Source organism: Spinacia oleracea, chromosome 3, assembly GCF_020520425.1.
Source record: "Spinacia oleracea cultivar Varoflay chromosome 3, BTI_SOV_V1, whole genome shotgun sequence".
In the NCBI taxonomy this organism is placed as follows: domain Eukaryota; kingdom Viridiplantae; phylum Streptophyta; class Magnoliopsida; order Caryophyllales; family Amaranthaceae; genus Spinacia; species Spinacia oleracea.
The window spans coordinates 8,617,194-8,635,849 of record NC_079489.1 but is presented as its reverse complement, the minus strand read 5'-3'; the positions used below and the strand labels follow the sequence as shown (position 1 = coordinate 8,635,849).

Below are 18,656 nucleotides of genomic sequence, written 5' to 3'. Positions count from 1 at the left end.
GATGTGCAGATAATGTAAACGTAGCTCTATATACAGTATAAGAATATAAAAGTAAAAATTGTAATAGCACCAAATTATACGTGATTTTGTCATAAATTCTTAACTTACATTCTTCTGGAAAATAAATGTAATGCATACAATTCACTGAGCTGAGGTTACAAATGTGAGTATATGCTATTACAAGTGTGAACAAAAAAGGCAGATAATAAGCTATTACTGTACTGCTAATTCCTTGATCACGTCAATGAAAAGCGCATTTCCCTTGTTTACATTGTCAGTAGGTTCAGTACCATCAGATGTATCGACCCTTGAGTTGGCAGTTCACGAATAAATGATGGATCCGAGATCATGAAAATCGATTCCTGTAATTCACAATTGAATTTGCGTATGGAGGTGCAGGAAGACCACACTATTCTATCTACTCTGTGACTATAAATGGAACACCCGTGAACCTGGTAACAAAAAAAGTGAAGTAAGCACGAAGAATATGTACAATATCATGCAATAAAGTAAAATAATGTTATGAAGCCACCATTGCTATTATGCTTAGGGGTGATCAGAGCAATTAATATATGAGAGCAGGGTCAGCCAACGCATAAGGGTATTTCGTGTATTAAGTTTTGGAATAGGGGCATTTTATGTATTATCGAAACTTGATGGGCATTTGGTGAATTACGCCAAAACTCTGGGGTATTTCATGAAAAAAACGAATAATAAATTGCTCGTCTTTGAATATTATGATCCCTCTCAAAGCTTGATATGTGAAGGCACATATATTGCACATCAATAGCATCAACAAACATGGATCACACACAAGAGGCTCATATGGATTTTCAAGCAGGGAAAATTTAATTCATACATAATTGCTCTGTCTTTGAACATTATGATCACTCTTAAGGGTTAATACGGAACGCCACATATAGGCCAATAGCATCGACAAACATGGTTGTTTACACACATTTAGCCACCTGGAAAAACACATTGGCCACACAAAGTAGCTCACTTTCTGCTCCATTTCTTCACTCACTTAACTGTGTGCTTGTGTTTAAAGTTTAACTGTTTACAGGATGGAGGATTCCTGATGTTATGTATTTAATCCATAATGGCCACAAGAAAATTGGTAACAATTCCAGATACAACTTAAATAAACTGTGACATTTATAAATGCAACTCAAGAATGTAGCTGTAGAAAAACGCGTATATATTGCAAGGACATCCAGATGAACATGCAAATAAAAGCAATTTCCTTTAAAATGACAATTTGGCTTACCAGCTGCCACCATGTCGTGAGAAAAAGTCATTATCCAGTGACACAGCAAGAGCCACTGCCACTGCTCTCTCCGAAAGGGTCAGTGGGCGAGCAATGTCTAATTCCTCAACCTGTGGAGAAGGTACGGTAAAGAAGGAAATTTAGCCGGCAAGATCTACACAAAAACAAAACGTAGATAAGATGTTCTTTCTTCGGGCATAGAATATTACCGCTTCTGCAGGGCCGTTTTTCGATGCAGGATCAGAACTCCCAAATCTAATGACATATTGTCCAGCATCCGTGAACACCTAAAATACATTGGTGTACAAAGGTCAGTACACCAGACCCATTGATAGACTATAAGCAACTCCTGCCACTGATTATAGGAAAAACATAAATCACTTAATGAAAAGATCACAAATTATTTCTCATCAAACGTCAACAACAGTTTAAAAAGTCCCATCATCTCCCATGCAATATTTGAATCAGCTGATCTCTGAAAAGGATGATTTCCTCAACACAGTGGCAGAGATGTAGTTCACATATACAAATTTTATACTCCCTATTCTTTAGTGTCTGTGTTTGTATAGGGAGTAGAGGGTGGTGGAGGAGCAAAAAAGGTCAGAAAGGATGCATTAAGATCAGGCGTAACATAATTGCTCCATACTGCTTTTCTGGACAATTAGACATTGTGACAGAGTAGATTTAGTGGTTGGCACTTTGCACTGTGCCTTCATAATTATTGTAAAATCGTTAAACATTGTCTCAAGCTAACATGTCAATATGAAGCATGTCAATATCATGTTAAGCATGCATAGCTCCTGCTCTTCTGTTTTTGTTTTTTTCCTCTTTCGTTCAATTCAGTTAGATAAGCTCATTAAATGGTACACCATGCATGCGCGAGATAAACAACATAGGGCGAAGAAAACAATGATTCAGTTGTCAGCTTCTAACCAATACAATATTAGAATGTTGTTAAGAACTGTGGAGTAAAAAGGTCAATCACCTCATTCACAGTTTCGGTTTGTTTTAAATGGTACTCGCCGTCTCCTACTACTAGGCCCATGAAGTAGGAACGAGTACAGGGATTCTGGGACCGCAGTTCCCTACTTACCCCTGTTAATCTACCCAGCAGATCCCCTCAAAATAAAGTAAAATAAAACAACGCCTGCAGTTAGATGTATAACAATTTCGCACATTCTATAACCATTATCCTACAAATAGAACGTTGCGCAGAAACAATACATCTGTTCTGATATTTTTACTCAATTCCTCAAAAAAGAACCCAATAAAAATGTGGCTTTGTTATTTGAGACGAAGGGAGTATCAGAAATGTAACAAACCTCCAAACCCAAACCTCTCCAATCGCGATCTACAGCCGCGAGCACATTTCCACCAGCGTCCTTCATAGTGAATGTCCAGTTCCAAAAACCAGGGTTTTCAACCACAGCAAACTGCTTATTTCTACATTGTAAAGTCGTGACATATGGGTTAAAGGCTACTTAACAATCAAAACAATAATGTACAGGCAAGATAAGATTACCCCAAATATAGATCATATATTCTCCTCCACAGATGCCATCGTTGGTGTACAACACCAATCTCCTGTTCACGAACATTTATCGCAGAGTTGTCATCTTAGTGGAAAACTGGAATTATCACTGGTGTTTCAATGATGTTTAACACTAGTAAAAGGGAAATAATAAAAGAGATGCATTGATGTATTGATAGGATCTTGAATATTTCATTTTGGGTAAGGGCCTAAAAAATAGGCTAGTGTCCTTGAAAGTAGGGTTCAAAGCATAGCAGAACTTTAACATCTTGCAACCTATTTGCCTAAAGAGAGCTAGATAACAGAGTACTTCCAAAACAATCTGGCATACCTTTCCATTAACGTCAGCGTAGATTGAGCTGGTAATCCACCAAAATGGTCGGCGAATCTAGATTTTGCATTGAACAAGTCCACAAAATTAACAAATTCACAAGAAAAAATGACAGATAGCAACCACATTAGGATGAGGAGATATAAGTTTACCCTGAATAGCTCATTGCCTAATGCATCAGTTATGTACGCAACGAAGGGACGTCTCAAACGAAGAAACTGCAAAATTGCAAAACACAATCACTTGAACACAGCCAACTATCAAAACTCTAAAATATATTCACTTAAACTTCCATGTTCAAGTGCACATTGAAAATTGCACATACTTCTTTCTAATGTTAGTGTGTCAGAGAGAGTTGAGTTTACAAATGCCAGCATATACCATTTGATAGAATAAATCAATACACCAAAATGAAGAAAACATATCTGCAAACGCAAAGTCATCAATGAACTTGAATAGAGCTAGTTACTTAGATAAAATTCAAAGCCTGGTTCAATCCAATCAAAATTAGCTAATTAAGGCGGTGCTTATGAATTTTAGATTGAAACTGGATAGTATGTTGTTGCAAATTAGCAAATTAAACCCCTCCCATTTACTTCTCCTTAAACTTCACTTCTCCTTTCTCCTTTCTCCTTTCTCATATTATTTATTATTTTCTTAAATTAAAGAAGTTAAACCAAATAATCCCACAATTCTCCACCTCGTTTATAATTCAAAAAAACATTCAAATTTTGAACGAACAATTGCGGTGTTCGTATCACAATTCAGAAGTTTGGGTTAGACAAACCTCTGAGGCATTACGGGTAGGTTAACTTGGTAGAATATGCACTCTCGGTGGAGGATGATGAGCCGGTCACCTTCAAACAAGCTATCAAAAACAAGGATAACGAGAGTTGGTTGGTTGCTATGGAGGAAGAGATGTCATCTCTTCATAAAAGCAAGACATGGGAGGTAGTCCCATTGTCCATGGAAAAGACCGGTTGTAATTAGGTGTATAAAAGAAAAGAGGATCCTTCCAAGACTGATAGTATAAGATATAAGGCTAGGATAGTGGCCAAGGGATTTGCACAGAAAGAGGGTGTTGATTACAATGAGATATTTTCTGCGATGGTAAAACATACTTCTATTACAGTGCTATTAAGTCTTGTCGCTCATGGTGATCTTGAGCTGGAACAACTTGATGCGAAGACAACCTTCCTACACGGTGATTTGGATGAGGAAATCTATATGTATCAAGCTGAGGGATAAAGATTGAGGGTAAAGAGAGTCAAGTATGTCGCTTGAGGGAATCTTTATGGATTGAAGCAATCTCCTCGGCAGTGGTACAAGCGATTTGTTTCTTTTATGTCAAAACAAGGGTTTTCTAGAAGTAATTATGATCGTTGTGTATACATTCGTAAACTTCGTGGAGAAATTATATTTATCTTTTATTGTATGTGGACGACATGCTTATTGCTTCAAAAAACAAGGTGGAGATGAATATTTTAAAAACTCAACTCGGTGAAGAGTTTGAGACAAAAGATTTGGGCGCTTCACAGAAAATACTGGTTATGGAGATTAGAAGAGAGAGATCAAACCGATAATCATTCTTGAGCCAGAAAGGCTTCATTGAGCGGGTAATTGAAAGGTTTGGGATAAAAGATGTTAAGTCAGTGGTAACTCCTTTGGCTCCACATTTTAGACTATCTAGTAAACAATCTCCCACTACAGCGGAAGATAAGGCATACATGGATAATGTACCTTATGCTAGTGCAGTTGGCGTTTTAATGTACGCATGGTGGTTGTGGGGACTTCTAGATGATTTGGGGTTGAAGCAAGAATGTGTGAATCTGAGTTGTGACAGCCAAAGTGCAGTTCATTGGCTAAGTATAAGATTCTTCATGCTCGTACCAAAGCATATAAATGTGAGATATCATTTTATTCGAGATGTCATAGAGGAAGTAGTATTTCTCTTATGAAGGTGCATACAAATGAGAACCCCACAGATATGTTAACCAAAGTTGTGTCAGGAAGCAAAGTTCCAACATTGTTTGGAATTGCTAAACATTGTCCATGTTAAGCACTAAATGGAAGAATAAATGGAACTATGATTGGTTTGATCCCGGTCGAGGGTACGCAGGCAATCATTGTCAAAATGGTGCAACCGGATAAGAATACCGAAATTTATTCGTTCAAAATTTGAATGTTTTCAAAATTATAAACGAGGTGGAGAATTGTGGGATTAATTGGTTATAAATTTCTCTAATTTAAGAAAATAATATGAAAAAGGATAAGAGAAGCTTAAGGAGAAGTAAATGGAAGGAGTTTAATTTGCTAATTTACAACAACGTATTACGCTGTTTGTTTTAGTTAAATAATTCTGATCCATTCTTTAATCGGTGCATTAGACATTATAAAAGGGTTAGTTTGTAATGTAGAATAATTCATTCAATACAATTCACATCATAAAAGCTTAGCTTCAGAAAAATTGATTTTTCTTAACGTTACATTTATTATTTCCTTCATAAGGGTTGTTTGTTTATCCACAAAATAAATACCCTTATGAAAGAAATAATAAATGTAACGTAAGGAAAAATAAACTTTTCTTAAGCTAAGCTTTTGTGATGTGTATTGTATTGAATGAATTATTCTACATTACAAACTAACCCTTTTACAATGTCTAATGCACTAATTAAATAATGGCTGAGAATTATTTAATTAAAACAAACAACGTAATATATTGTTGCAAATTAACAAATTAAACTCCTTCCATTTACTCCTCCTTAAACTTCTTCTTCTTTCTCATGATTTTCCTTTTTTTAAATTAAAGAAGTTTATAACCAAATAATCCCACACCTAGATAATCCTTCCAATTTGTGGATTATACTGAATATAATACTCCGGATATGTAATAAAGTTGGACTTAACTTGTTCGACTGAAAATGAGCCTACTTCGGTAAAGTTCAATCATAACTGTCCAATTTACATCCTTAACCTAGCTTCACATCCTTCTAAATAGACACCCTTCCAAATAATTTAGGCTTGAATATTAGACCACTCCTTGTGAGTTCTCAACACACGCACACCAATGCAAACTAGTTGATACCATGAAAAATGGCACATCAGACAGCCATAACCATTTCCTGCAAAGAAATTGTTTAAAGAGGACAAGGGAACAAATGGCTCGTTGCCCAACCAACCCCCGTCACCAAAAAGAGTCAATCTACATGTCTCCTACTTAGTACTTACTGAACGCTATTGGTCTCACGGACACACTAATTCACTCTTTCAAAATTAATTGACTCACTTTAATATGATACTCTTTCCATTCCAAAATATACAATATACTAATCTAGTTATCATTTATTGATTTCTTATCATATATATACTTCGTATATCCTGAAAAAGGACACTGCAAAATTTCAACTACGGTGTAATTGAAAGCAATATGTTTCACGTCAGGTCACCAAATCAATAGCATATAGAAATGATGGTTGGCAAACACGGATATTGCTTAATGCTAGTTCAGAAACACATTCCCCTTCAGAGTACTGCATTTTGCATCCTTTCAAAAGGTGGTCAAATAATTGGACGTCACTAGTCTCAAAACTAAAAGAAATGCAAAATTTATTGAATGTCAGTTCTCCTAAATGGCTAATATCAATCATGGACAACCTTCTAGTGGATGAAGTTGAGATGGTTTATCGATTGCATAAGTAACATTGGCATAGTTATGATTGTACTTCCTGATAGTTGTGAATAATTCCAAGTCAAATTTTTATCACTTGTTTCAACAGCTGTCTTAATACTATTGATTTTTCCAGCAGCAACACGGGAGTGGAAAAGAAAAACATAACCAGGATATTGTATTTCATTATTCACTAAGGAATTTTGAAGGCCCTGTTAATGGAAATGGTAGCAACAGAATTCGTTGCAGATCAGAGCATATTAAGCAGATGCAACATGTCATAAATATTCGGATAATGATAAGTTCGTACCTGTCTCAAAAGGACATTACTTTGTTCGCGGATGAAACCTACAGGCTAGATTCAATACACAAAATATCTTAAGTCAGATACTACAATGACTACCTTCTTCCTCTCAAAACTGAAATTTGAATGCAACAGAACTTCAAAAACAGCCATGTGCACTTACAGACTGAGGGTAGCATACATCTACTATTGCATACCGATTTTCCTGCAACAGACATACAGTAACTGTTCAATGTATAACTACAAGAAATTACAGCATTCTTACAAAACTCAAATTTCTAACACATTAATTAACCAAATCATCAGTACATGTACATTAAGCAAACTATATCATTTTGTAATTGGATTAAAAATGTGGAGCCAACTTTATCTACGGTGGTTCAAAATTAGTCCCAACCACTATGGAATTTGTGTTTCTTAATTTCCATGTAAAATGTTTCAAACAAAATTTATCTTGTATGCTGACATAACAATAATGAACAAGACAATGGATCACCTGCTCAAAGCCAAACACAAGGTTTGCCCATTCTATATGCCGGGTAATTAACAAATTTGATCTAGCAAGAAGAGGGGCTACTTGAGCCTGCAAAAGTCACATAAACATCATATACAGGAGTATTAGTTTAGAAGAAATCCAGGTATTCAAATGAAAATGATCCAAATCAAAGAAGCATGGTATAAAAAAAAAATAGAGAAGACAAAACACAATTGCATGGTCACACGGCTCATGCAAGCATGATGCTTTCAAAAAGTGGGAGCATAATACTACACAACAGGCTCATGCATCATAAGTTATTATAAACAGAACATTCCATGTCTAAAAAACAGTGTATTATATCTTGTTTATAACAAAGACACTCGAATAATGATCTGGTAACAAAATTGGAGAAAACCAAATGACATATTTGTCCTATAAGCATAATCTAATTGATTTCACAAAGTTAACAAGCTCTTCCATTATGTTTTACGGTCGGGTATGCTAAAGAAGGGATGATCTCAAGCTTTGATCCATGGACAGTTTAACTGATACACTACAAAGTCCAAGCCACCACAGATGCAAGTGCCTTTCTAAGACTACCCTCCAGAATCAAGAACAACAAATAAAACAAGTTAAACCGAGCTTTGGCTTCTTATTCTGTAGATACACAATAAAATGTACACAAACCTAAAAACAATGCCCATTTATAATTTCTTCCAATTTTTTTGTGCAGAAAACATCATACACAATTACAGTTCACTCTCTAGCAAATGATCTTTCACAACATCAAAACAAGGCAATGTACATAGCAACAGGAGTCAACTTAAATACTTCAAAGCAAGAGTTCATGAAATATGTTAACCCCAATCAAAAGGAGACATGAAATATGTTTACCTCCTCAGGAGAAGTGGGTGCCAAATATCCAGTAGTAGATTGACTAAGTGGGGGCTGCTCAAACACATGCATTCCTGAACCATGATATTTCCTAAAATTCCTTCCCCTAAAATAAGCCATTCTCCTTTTCGCTATTGCCTTTTCCATTTCCTTGTCCAAAACCCAAAGCCGAGCAAGAAAATCCCGGTCCAATTCCGGCTCTTTTCGGGCGCTATGCTTAAACCGGCGAGATTCCAGCATTGCTTCAGGATGTTTGGACAATTGGGGGTTTCCATCACCATCAAACCCTCCCCCATGTAATTGAAGTAAGCCAAGAATTGAACTTTTGGTGGAATTTAGAATTCCAGTTGTGCTACTACCCTTTAACACATAATTGCTTGACACATTATTCCTAACAATTTGCTGCAAGTTCTTACTCCAACTCATTATACATGAATTTGACAATCACCCTCCTGCAATTGTAATTTGTAATCAAAGAAAAAAAACCAGAAATTGAAAGGATGGAAATACATGATTTACCCATTATAAATTTTAACAACAATACATGATTTTAAGCTTTTAAGTTTGTTATTCTTAATCATTCCGTCGACTAATTTGGCAATTTTTTGGAAAAAGCGAGAAACTTCCGACGAAGAAACATTAAAATAGGAGAAAAGAAAACGCAAAGAACCGACCTTTAAAGTCAATTCGAACCTGCAAGTTCTTCTTTCTTTGTCTCTCTGGAGGTATGATCGTCGTAGTCGGAGATTAGCCAGCACTTTCACAGTCGGAGGGAGATTGAGAGCAACAACAGAAATTAGAAATCGCTAGTACTTTCTGTGTTTTTTGAGGGGAATACTTTGTGTTTTCTTTGAAATTACCTTAGAAATTTAATGCCTTTTTCGATTTTTATTGAACTGAAATTATTTTAAAAATTCTTATTTGTACCATATCAACCATTACATGAAATTATTTTTAAAATTCTTATTTGTACAATATCAACAGAAATTTAATACCTTGTAGAGTTTTATTAAAACTCTAGAGGATCCGCACTCAATAAATATTGTACACGTAAAAGTACTTAAAAGTTACATATTTATATGTAAAACTTATTTAATTATTAGAATAAATTTTTAATTTAAAAAAACACATATCTTTAAAATTATTATGTATATATTCGTTTAATCATTTAAAATATTTATCGATCAACTTTTTCTTTTATAAAATAAAAGTTAATAAAAAAAACTATGTAAAAGTTAGAAAAAATTGGGTTTAAGTTATTTTAGTGTACAATAAATTTATTGTACACCTTATACGCTCAAAACCTTTTGAAATTATTTTGTTCATATCTTACTTTTACTACTACTAAATTTTAATACTTCGTATATTTATTTTAGTAAAACATAACTCATAAATTACAAATTTACAACATACTTTAGCATTTGCTTTCTAAACTAACACAACTACAATTTCCTAGCTAAAGAGTACATAACCTTATAAGCTCCTTTAAAACCTAAACCGTCGTATAATTCATAACTGTCGAAAAATAAATCGCGCACGAAAAACAAATGTTAGCCACTTACTCCGTATCAATTTCAACCATTTAAAAAAAATCAAGTTACTTCGTACTTAATTCTACCAAACAACTCCTCCAATCACATACTTAATCATATTAAAAGGCGTTGTGAAAAACATTTATGTGTCATGTATTACTCTCCCCATTACTCCACATTAGCGACCTCAAGTGTGGATGATAACTCTTATTACCATCTTAACCAACCACAACTGTGGTTGATCTCTTCACATTAATTTATAAATAAATGTTAATATGAAGTCTGAAACAACTATTTTGTATATGTGAATTTTTAATTTCTATGGACTATTTTGGAAAAAATAATAATTAAAACATTATGACAACCATAAAGAAATGATAAAGTCTCAGCTATATGACTGTCCTTCATAACTGCATATATATCTAATTTGGTGTTTATTAATTTGGTGCACTTAGTTTCACGAGAAAATAAATTTATACAAATTACTCCCTCCGTCCCTTAATAATCGCACCGCTTTTCTTTTCGGGCCGTCCCTTAATAGTTGCACCGCTTCTATAAATGGATATTTTTACCAATATTATATTATTTCTCACACTTACCTACTAACCCACCTACAACCCTACTCCCTACAAAAATCATTTAAGAATTCACATCCCCCACTCACCACTCCTCACCTTTTACACATTTTCCACTAACTATATTATAAAAAGTACCCCACTATCAACTAACACCCATTAAATTAATAAGTCAATTCAAGTGTCTTAAAACTCTGCACCGGTCAAACCGGTGTGAGTATTAAGGGACGGAGGGAGTATAAGATTATCTAATTGAAAAATTATTTGGCATGATAAATGGCGTAGTGTATCTGTGTAGTTGACGAACTTAATTGATGTTTTTCACTCTATGGAATATAAGTATTTTGGTCAAATATTGAGCTTAAGAAAAATCTAAAATTTTAATTATTCAATGTAGCAACTGGGGCATTGCCCGGACCACATACTAGTGTTATATTAAAAATCAGTTGCGTAAGAGACAAAAATGATAGGCCAATTGTATTTTATGTGAGAGTAAAGTTATGGTCCCATGAACTTTGATAATAATGAGACAATTTTAGTGCAGCCTAAAACGACAAATGGGACAAATTAAAAGGATGGAGGGAGTACCCTTTCAATTTTGACAATTTCAGCTTATTTTCTGTTTGTGTTGTATGTTCGGACGAAGATGATGATTGTATTAGCCAAAGTTAATCTTCTAAGGGTGATGATAAAGGTCGCAAGTTAATCTCACGTGTCGGAGTTTAATTGGTACATATAAGCGTCACATAGCCTATATGTTATCAGAATACTTTTACTATCAATGTAATATCTATACTAATATATTAAAAGGCGTTTGTGAAAACGTATATGTGTCACGTAGACTCCTTCCGTATTACGTCATGTCACCATTAATAAGCATCATGTTATGTTATTGACAACCAAAAAAGCATGCATGTAGCAAGGATTGAACATCAAACCTCATGGATTAAAAGTTTCACTTCCTACCATCTCAACTAGCTACAATGTTATTTTCACATATAAATGTAAAATACAATCTTTTAAAATTAGGCACATTTTTAGAAAACGTAAACCCGATTAAAAGTAAAACCCGGAGCAACGCCCGGGCCACACACTAGTTTTTACTATGAAAATATGTAAATAAGATAGTCGATATAAAAAATGAAACAAATTAGAATATTAAGATTTTCCTATCTTTTTCTATAACATATATATTATAAATTAAATATTTTAATCTATACTAATATATTAAAAGGCGTTGCGAAAAATGTTTATGTGTCACATAGAACTCTCCTGCTTACGCCACATCATCCACTCACCAAAGTTATGTGATGTTATTGACAACCAAAAATCAATACAATAAGGTTAGAACACAAGACCTCGAGTTTGGAGAATAACTCTCACTACCATCTTAACCAACCACTAATTGTTGTTTATCCATGCACGTTAATTTATAATACATGTTAACATGAAATCTAAAACAACTAAATTTTTATGTCACTTTTTATTTCGTACGGACTATATTAGAATAAAAATAAGAGTTACAATATTAGGAAATCGTGAATTAAACAATTAAAACATTAGGAAAATTACTTTGCATGGTGAAGGTAATGTACATGTGTAGTTGATGAACTTAATGAATCTTTTCACTTTTATGGTCTACATGTATCTTATTCAAATATTGAGTTGAAAAAAAATTCCGAATTTTAATTATTCAAAGTAGCAACCAGGACATCATCCGAGCTACACATCTACACATTAGTTTTCAATTTAAATCATGATCACATAAGCATGTCATGTCAGTGATACGGCTATAAAGGCCGTATTTATCATTTTCGATCATATAAACTTGTTGCTTATGCGTTACACGTTGACTGTTTGACCTTCGTTAAGAAAGCGTGTAAAAGGTAATGCACCCGAAAAACAAAAATGGTTGGTAATATCTCTCTCAAAGTCTCAATTGACCTGGAAATTTGAAAAAACCCAAGAAATCCTGCCATTTCAACATTTTTGGTTTGCTTAAATTCTGGTAAAAATATCTATCCTTTTGTACTACTCGCATTTCATTTGCTTTCCTAGTTTGATTTGTTGTAGTTGTGAATTGCGATATGATATCTTTTTGGGTTGATCACCTTATCAGTTTTTGGGGGTGCGTCTTCCTAGCTTCTGTTATCACAATCTGGGAATTTGGCCAATATTTATTGTTCAGAATTGGGAAATTCAGATAATGGAATGAAATTTTCTTTATAATTTGTTTTAGGTGTTCATTAAAAGTTAAATTTGTTCTGGGTTTCAATCATTTTAGTTGACTGCTGCTTGATTTTCTTTTAATTCAATAAATGGTTAGAGTAAAGTAAGAAAAAATAGTTGAAGATTTTGGTGGCAGTGGGACCTAAAGTTTCCCAATTTCCAGATGTTTTGGTTGATTGTGGAGATTATTATTAGTTGAGCTGCTTATAAGCTGATTCAATTTTAATGAAAAAACTTGAATTTGACTGAAAATTGAAGCTTGACAAATTTAGGTATATGCTGGCTGTAAATCTAGAAGCGTATCTCTTTGGGGAACCCAATGGGGTTTGAGATATTCTCGATAATTTCGGCTTGAAGTCTATGCAGGAGTGATCGGACACCTCTTAGTGCTAATACGAGGAGTATAGGAGCTAGAATCCGGTCCTGTGATTAGGAAGTTGTAAGTAAGATAAATTCTTATTGGGATTAGAGAATGCCACACAACCTGTAATGTTTTTACAGTTTGTGTGGCATGAGTAACTCAATGAGAATATGAATGCCGAATGTGAGTACAAGGCAATGTTAATGCAAGGGCTAGTTTAATTTTGATCAAGGGATACAAAGAGTATTTCCATTTAGTAATGCAGTGCTAGGTCAAGGACTCAAGGTGAGTGGTTTAGTGGGTGAAGATGAAACTGTATGTAATTCTGCCGCATATCAGGATTCTAATTCATATGTCCATTTCTGATGAAGCCAAAGATTCATTTGTTCTTTTGGCTACGGGATGTAATGGACTAAATCAAAATGGCTCTTCATACCTCTTCGCTTCCTTTCCATGAAGTAGAAGATGGTCGTCCCATTGTCGTCTCGTTAGTCGTTATCGCTTTTGGGTCAATTGGAAACAACCTCTCTGCAATTGCAGGGGTAAGGTTGCGTACGTCCAACCCCCCTTACCCCGCTTCTTGCGGGAGCCTCTTTGAGGCAATGGGGTAATGATAATAATAATGATGATCAGGATTCTAATTCAGTAGTAGTAGTACTTACTTTGGAATAAATTCAGTAATTCTAGAAAGCAATTCATGAAGGTGTTAGTTAAATGTGTCATATTTGATTTCCTATATCCTATTTCCTATATATGGCCTTGTATTGCTTTTTAATGCTACCTCTAGACTACTCTCACTTTCCTTCCTAGTTTCCTTTGCCTGTGCCACTTTTAAGCTTTAAGGCCGTATTTGGTGACAAACTCTCTTTTCGTGTCTTGCTCAAGAAATGCAGCCTTTTGCAAGCATCTTATTTGAGCCAATGTCAGCGGATGGACTCATGTTGGCTTTCTCTAAGAATGAAGTCTGCATTCCAATCAAACTTCCGTGCCGACAAGCGAAGGCCTTACTGAACGTCTGGGAGCCAGGCTGCAGTCGCTGTAGTACTACTTCTGTAGTTGCATTGAGCAGGTCCCCCAGATGTTTCAGTAGAGCTACTTCATCTATGAACTACTCTCGTCTAGGTCTGTGTATACCTTCATTAATATTAACTGCAAGTAACCTTAAGGCCATTATGTTCTGAATTTACTTGAGTAAGAAATGCGGAGGATATACATAAATGAGGAAAAAGGAAAATAATGAAAAGACTTGATATACTGCTTAAGTATTTTACTTGTAGTGGTATAAGTTCAATAGATTTATCAGTGTGCCGTTTAAGGATGGAATATTGCTATTCTTCTTTCTACTAACACACTTGAGTTCGGTATTCTCTTTATTTTCAATATTATGCTGGTGAAAATTTGAAAGAAATGTTCTAGCAATTCTATCTTCGTTATATCATAAGAATACCGAAACATTTTAAGATACTCACAGTCTCATAGATCTAACCCATACACAAACCTACATCCTGCCCCCTAACACTTTAAGTAGCATGACAATCTGAAAGGAGGCTGCACTCTCATCATCTTCAGGCTGCTCACGTATTGGCGGGACGGGGAGTGTCTGTAGGAGTGGCGATAAGGGATGACATGGGCAGTCTTATGCTTGCGGCTGTGAGGAGATGGGATGTGGAATGGGGCGTAGAAATGACGGAGGCACTGGCAACAAGGTATGGCTTGCAGCTAGCACTAAGGTTTGGTTATCATGATATCATTCTGGAAAGTGACGCATCAATTGTGGTGAGCAACATCAACAAGAAGACAGATGGGGCTGCACCTATATTTCTGATATATCATGATATTAGTAGGTTGAGTGAGTCCTTTTCATCCTTTAAGTGCAATCATGTTAGACGAGCGGGTAATACCGTGGCTCATGCTATAGCTAGATGGGAAACCGGTAATAGTACGGAACGTATTTGTATGAACTCTTTCCCCCAAAGTATTCAAACTTTGGTGGACCTCGATTTAATATAAACGCTCGTTCTTTCCCTCAAAAAAAAGAAACGTGAGGTGCCCGGTTTTCTCTTTAGAAGAGGCGGTCTAGAGCTGCCCCACCCCCCCAACCCATAAAGAGAAAAGAAAAAAAGTGCCTCGTGTCACCTTAGTGGGGTCTGAGACTTTTTGTTACATCTTGATCCAACAAGATGCAAGACTAGACTGTCTATTTTGAAGGCTAAAATTCATGCGCATGAGACCTTGGGAGGAAAATATTGACACATTTTGGTGAAAACATTAACCCTAAAAGTCTCCAAAACCCAGGCATGTGCTGTTGATAAGCCAATTTAGAGAGAAATTTAGAGAGACCTCTCTTGGTTGCCTCATGTCCCAAACCCAATTGAAAAGTTTAGACACAATAAGCTTCTTAGATTCAGTTGAAAAGTGTGGGAAAATCTCAATAAATTGTAGAAAAGCTTTTCTGGATTGCACCTAATAGCCTCAAGAACCAATTACACCAGGAAAAGCGTGTTCTTAAATATTGAGCCATCATGAACTATCTCCACATAACATTTGCCTCTTCCTTAAACATCAATTTATTCTTAGGACAGTTCCTCTTATGTTGCATATTCTGTTAAATGTAAATGAAGGGATTCTGAAAGCATCAAAGTAGTCAGTGCTTTCCGCATTACAAATGATAGTCAATTCAAATTGTTTTTTCCAGGCTTCCAGTCCCTTTTGTACGTTCTACCCCAAGGGCCTTTTTCATGTATTTGATGCAATCACATTGTATAGTTTAAATTCAAGTTCTAGTGTTGGAAGAGTAAATTTATTTTGTGGACGAGTCTTGCGAATAAGTTTGGAATTTTATGGACGACTCTTATCACCAGAAGTTTGGAACTTTTAGTGGCGAAGTCCTGCTTAACCTGCCTACCTAGCTTATACCTGACTTCGATATGATTGCAGGGGCACAGTGTTCTTCAAAATCCTTCTCAGAAATGGCACCTGTAGTTCAAGGTGATTGTCTTTATCAATTTTCATGTTTGCCTCTGTTTTTCCAAAAAATTACTCGATATAAGTATGGCTGACCGCTGAACATTTATTGAAACTACAGGAGCAGTTATTGTGATTATGGGTGTTAGCGGTTCTGGAAAAACGTAAGTTTCTAAGCTTCTGTAAGATATCTTGTGATTTGTCTTCATTCTATTGATCTGTTGTGCACACCATAATCATTTTCCTAGGATTAAAGATGTTTGGTTTCCCATTATGCTTTATTGGTTTGGTTTCCCATTTGTCTGGATCGGTAGATCCCATGTGTTTTTACTGAACCATCTGTGGGTAACTTATTGTGAACTCTGTATAGAATTTATAGTAGGGAGAGTTAGAATAGACCTTGCGTATCGAAAAACTACAAGAAGTAAGACATGAGCCTCAACCTACCTGTTGGATTCAGTAGCATAGTTCTCCCACAATCTTGCAAATATAGAAACCAACTGTTCTGAAGAAATATCAACTTCCGTGATGATCTTCCACCACAAGTCACGACAGTAGTTATAATTTTATCTACCAATATAATTCCGTACTGATATTTGACATTTCAAAGATTAGTGTATTACTGGATCATGTTTCGTATTGTAATAGAATGGATAAACAGAAAATATAAGAATGAATGAGCAGATAATTTGCCTCAATGGTTCGAGTGTAGGATCTTAACGGATCTTCAAATGAATTGTTTGTCATTTGCTGATGAATGTTACACCTCTACAGCTCTTAACTGATGTCTTGTGATTTGCAATTTAGAACTATAGGTAATCTTCTAGCTGAAGCTGCAAACTGTGCTTTTCTTGATGCAGATGACTTTCACCCAGATTCTAACAAAGGTAACTACAGTATGTAAAACCGGACCATTACTGTAAAAAAAGAAATCCAAGTTTCTACACTAATTTGTTTATTCATGAATAGAGAAGATGAGAAAAGGAATTCCACTCTCAGAGGAAGATCGGATGCCTTGGCTTCAAGTACTTTGCAATGCGTTGAAAAATCGCATAACTGATGGGGAAATTACAGTTCTTGCATGTTCAGCTTTGCGTAAAAATTACAGAGAAATTCTCAGATCGTCAGACCCAAGTTACGTTACAGAGAAACAGGGTAGCAGGGTGAAGTTTGTTCTTCTTAATGTTCCTGTTGAGGTACTTGCTGATCGACTGAATAAGAGACTGACTAACGGAGAACATTTCATGCCGCCATCTTTGTTGCAGTCTCAGTTACAGTTACTTGAGATTGATGCCTCTGAAGGAATACTTCAAGTTGATGCTACATTGAATCCTGCGATCATTGTGGAAACTGTACGCGATTCACTTGTCCAAAGAAACATAGAAAGCTAAGTAATTGAAGTTGCAGTCATGAACATATGTATTGTCGATTATCTACCATATGGGGAAGTACTATTGATCTTGCACATGATGAAGTTGAATTGATTCAATAGAGTAGAAGAATTCTGAAGTATTGGAAATTTTTACAGGGTGGTTGTTCATCCAACTTTGTTGTATAGATGCTAATAATGTGTTAAGCTTGAATCAAATTTATATGGATTGATGTGAAGTTTTTACTGATAATTGCTTCATAGTTTTTCCCCTGGAAAGTTAGAGTGGTTAATGATCAAGTGAACATCTATCCTGTCCGGTCTGAGACACGACCTGACCCGACACTAAAAAAACACAGTATGAGATCCGGAAAAGCAAGATATGGCGCAAGCACTAAGTCGTGAGTTGTGTTGGGCCGTATTTTTGAAAGAAAAAAAAGCACGTCACAACACGACTGGGTACAATAAAACACATAAAATTGAGCGAAATTGAAGGCACATGAGCTTAGGCCATGTTTGGACCATTTTTTGAAAAATTTAACACGGTAAAATTTTAATGGCCTTTCCAAGAATGGGCCCATTCAAGACCTAGGCACGACACATATTCCGATATTCGTCCCACATACCATCTTTAGTCGGAGTGAAGGAGTGTCTATAAATGCTCCTTCCAACCTAAACCAATAGTTTTGTATGATGAATTTCAATTAGTTGTACCATCTTTAGTCGGAGTGAAGGAGTGTGTATAATACTCCTTACAACCTAAAACAGTGGTTTTGTATGATGAATTTAAAATTAGTTGTACTAATGTTGACCAAATTTTTTTTTAATAGTACCACGTAAAAGTAAAATGATGAACACTATTTTTTTTTATCGTTTTCCAAAAAACTTAAAACAATAAACGTCAATACGATAATAAAAAAAAAACTCTAAACAATGTTGCAAACCCCCCTAAATCCTCTTTCTTAAATACTCCGTCCAAATTAAATACGAAGTAATCCTAAAACCCGAGATAAAGTCTCATAGTTTCATCTATATTATCTTTGAAAAAAGGCAAATTTGTTAAAAATGACCTTTTATAACTCAAACTTTGTGAGAAAGGACCTTATATAATTTTTTTTTGTGAAATCACACCTTAATGTAAATTTTTTTGC

The 18,656-nt window shown here is 35.3% G+C and overlaps 2 protein-coding genes across 7 annotated transcripts; one reads left to right on the top strand and one right to left on the bottom strand.

Annotated features, from left to right (window-relative positions):
* Positions 1-44: 44 nt before the first annotated feature.
* On the bottom strand, positions 45-9,335 carry LOC110786082 (altered inheritance rate of mitochondria protein 25). 2 transcript variants are annotated; one of them, XM_021990591.2, is made up of 12 exons: positions 9,150-9,335; positions 8,476-8,927; positions 7,600-7,686; positions 7,267-7,308; positions 7,110-7,154; positions 3,285-3,350; positions 3,133-3,189; positions 2,793-2,854; positions 2,593-2,713; positions 1,480-1,557; positions 1,271-1,380; positions 45-452 (listed from the first exon to the last, which is right to left on the bottom strand). In XM_021990591.2, exons 2-12 carry the CDS (start codon positions 8,899-8,901, stop codon positions 419-421), a joined length of 1,128 nt encoding a protein of 375 aa, XP_021846283.1. In that variant the 5' UTR covers positions 8,902-8,927; positions 9,150-9,335; the 3' UTR covers positions 45-418. The 2 variants fall into 2 exon arrangements, with proteins under 2 accessions (XP_021846283.1, XP_021846284.1); XM_021990592.2 differs by having other exon boundaries at positions 9,169-9,334.
* Positions 9,336-12,430: 3,095 nt separating this feature from the next.
* On the top strand, positions 12,431-17,758 carry LOC110786083 (gluconokinase). 5 transcript variants are annotated; one of them, XM_021990594.2, is made up of 6 exons: positions 12,431-12,590; positions 14,058-14,294; positions 16,110-16,160; positions 16,258-16,300; positions 16,944-17,023; positions 17,106-17,758. In XM_021990594.2, the coding sequence occupies exons 2-6, from the start codon at positions 14,060-14,062 to the stop codon at positions 17,525-17,527; spliced, it is 831 nt and encodes a 276-aa protein (XP_021846286.1). In that variant the 5' UTR covers positions 12,431-12,590; positions 14,058-14,059; the 3' UTR covers positions 17,528-17,758. The 5 variants fall into 5 exon arrangements, with proteins under 5 accessions (XP_021846286.1, XP_021846287.1, XP_021846289.1 ...); XM_021990595.2 differs by having other exon boundaries at positions 12,435-12,590; positions 14,066-14,294; XM_021990596.2 differs by lacking the exon at positions 14,058-14,294 and adding an exon at positions 14,742-14,878 and having other exon boundaries at positions 12,441-12,590.
* The last annotated feature ends 898 nt before the right edge of the window (positions 17,759-18,656 follow it).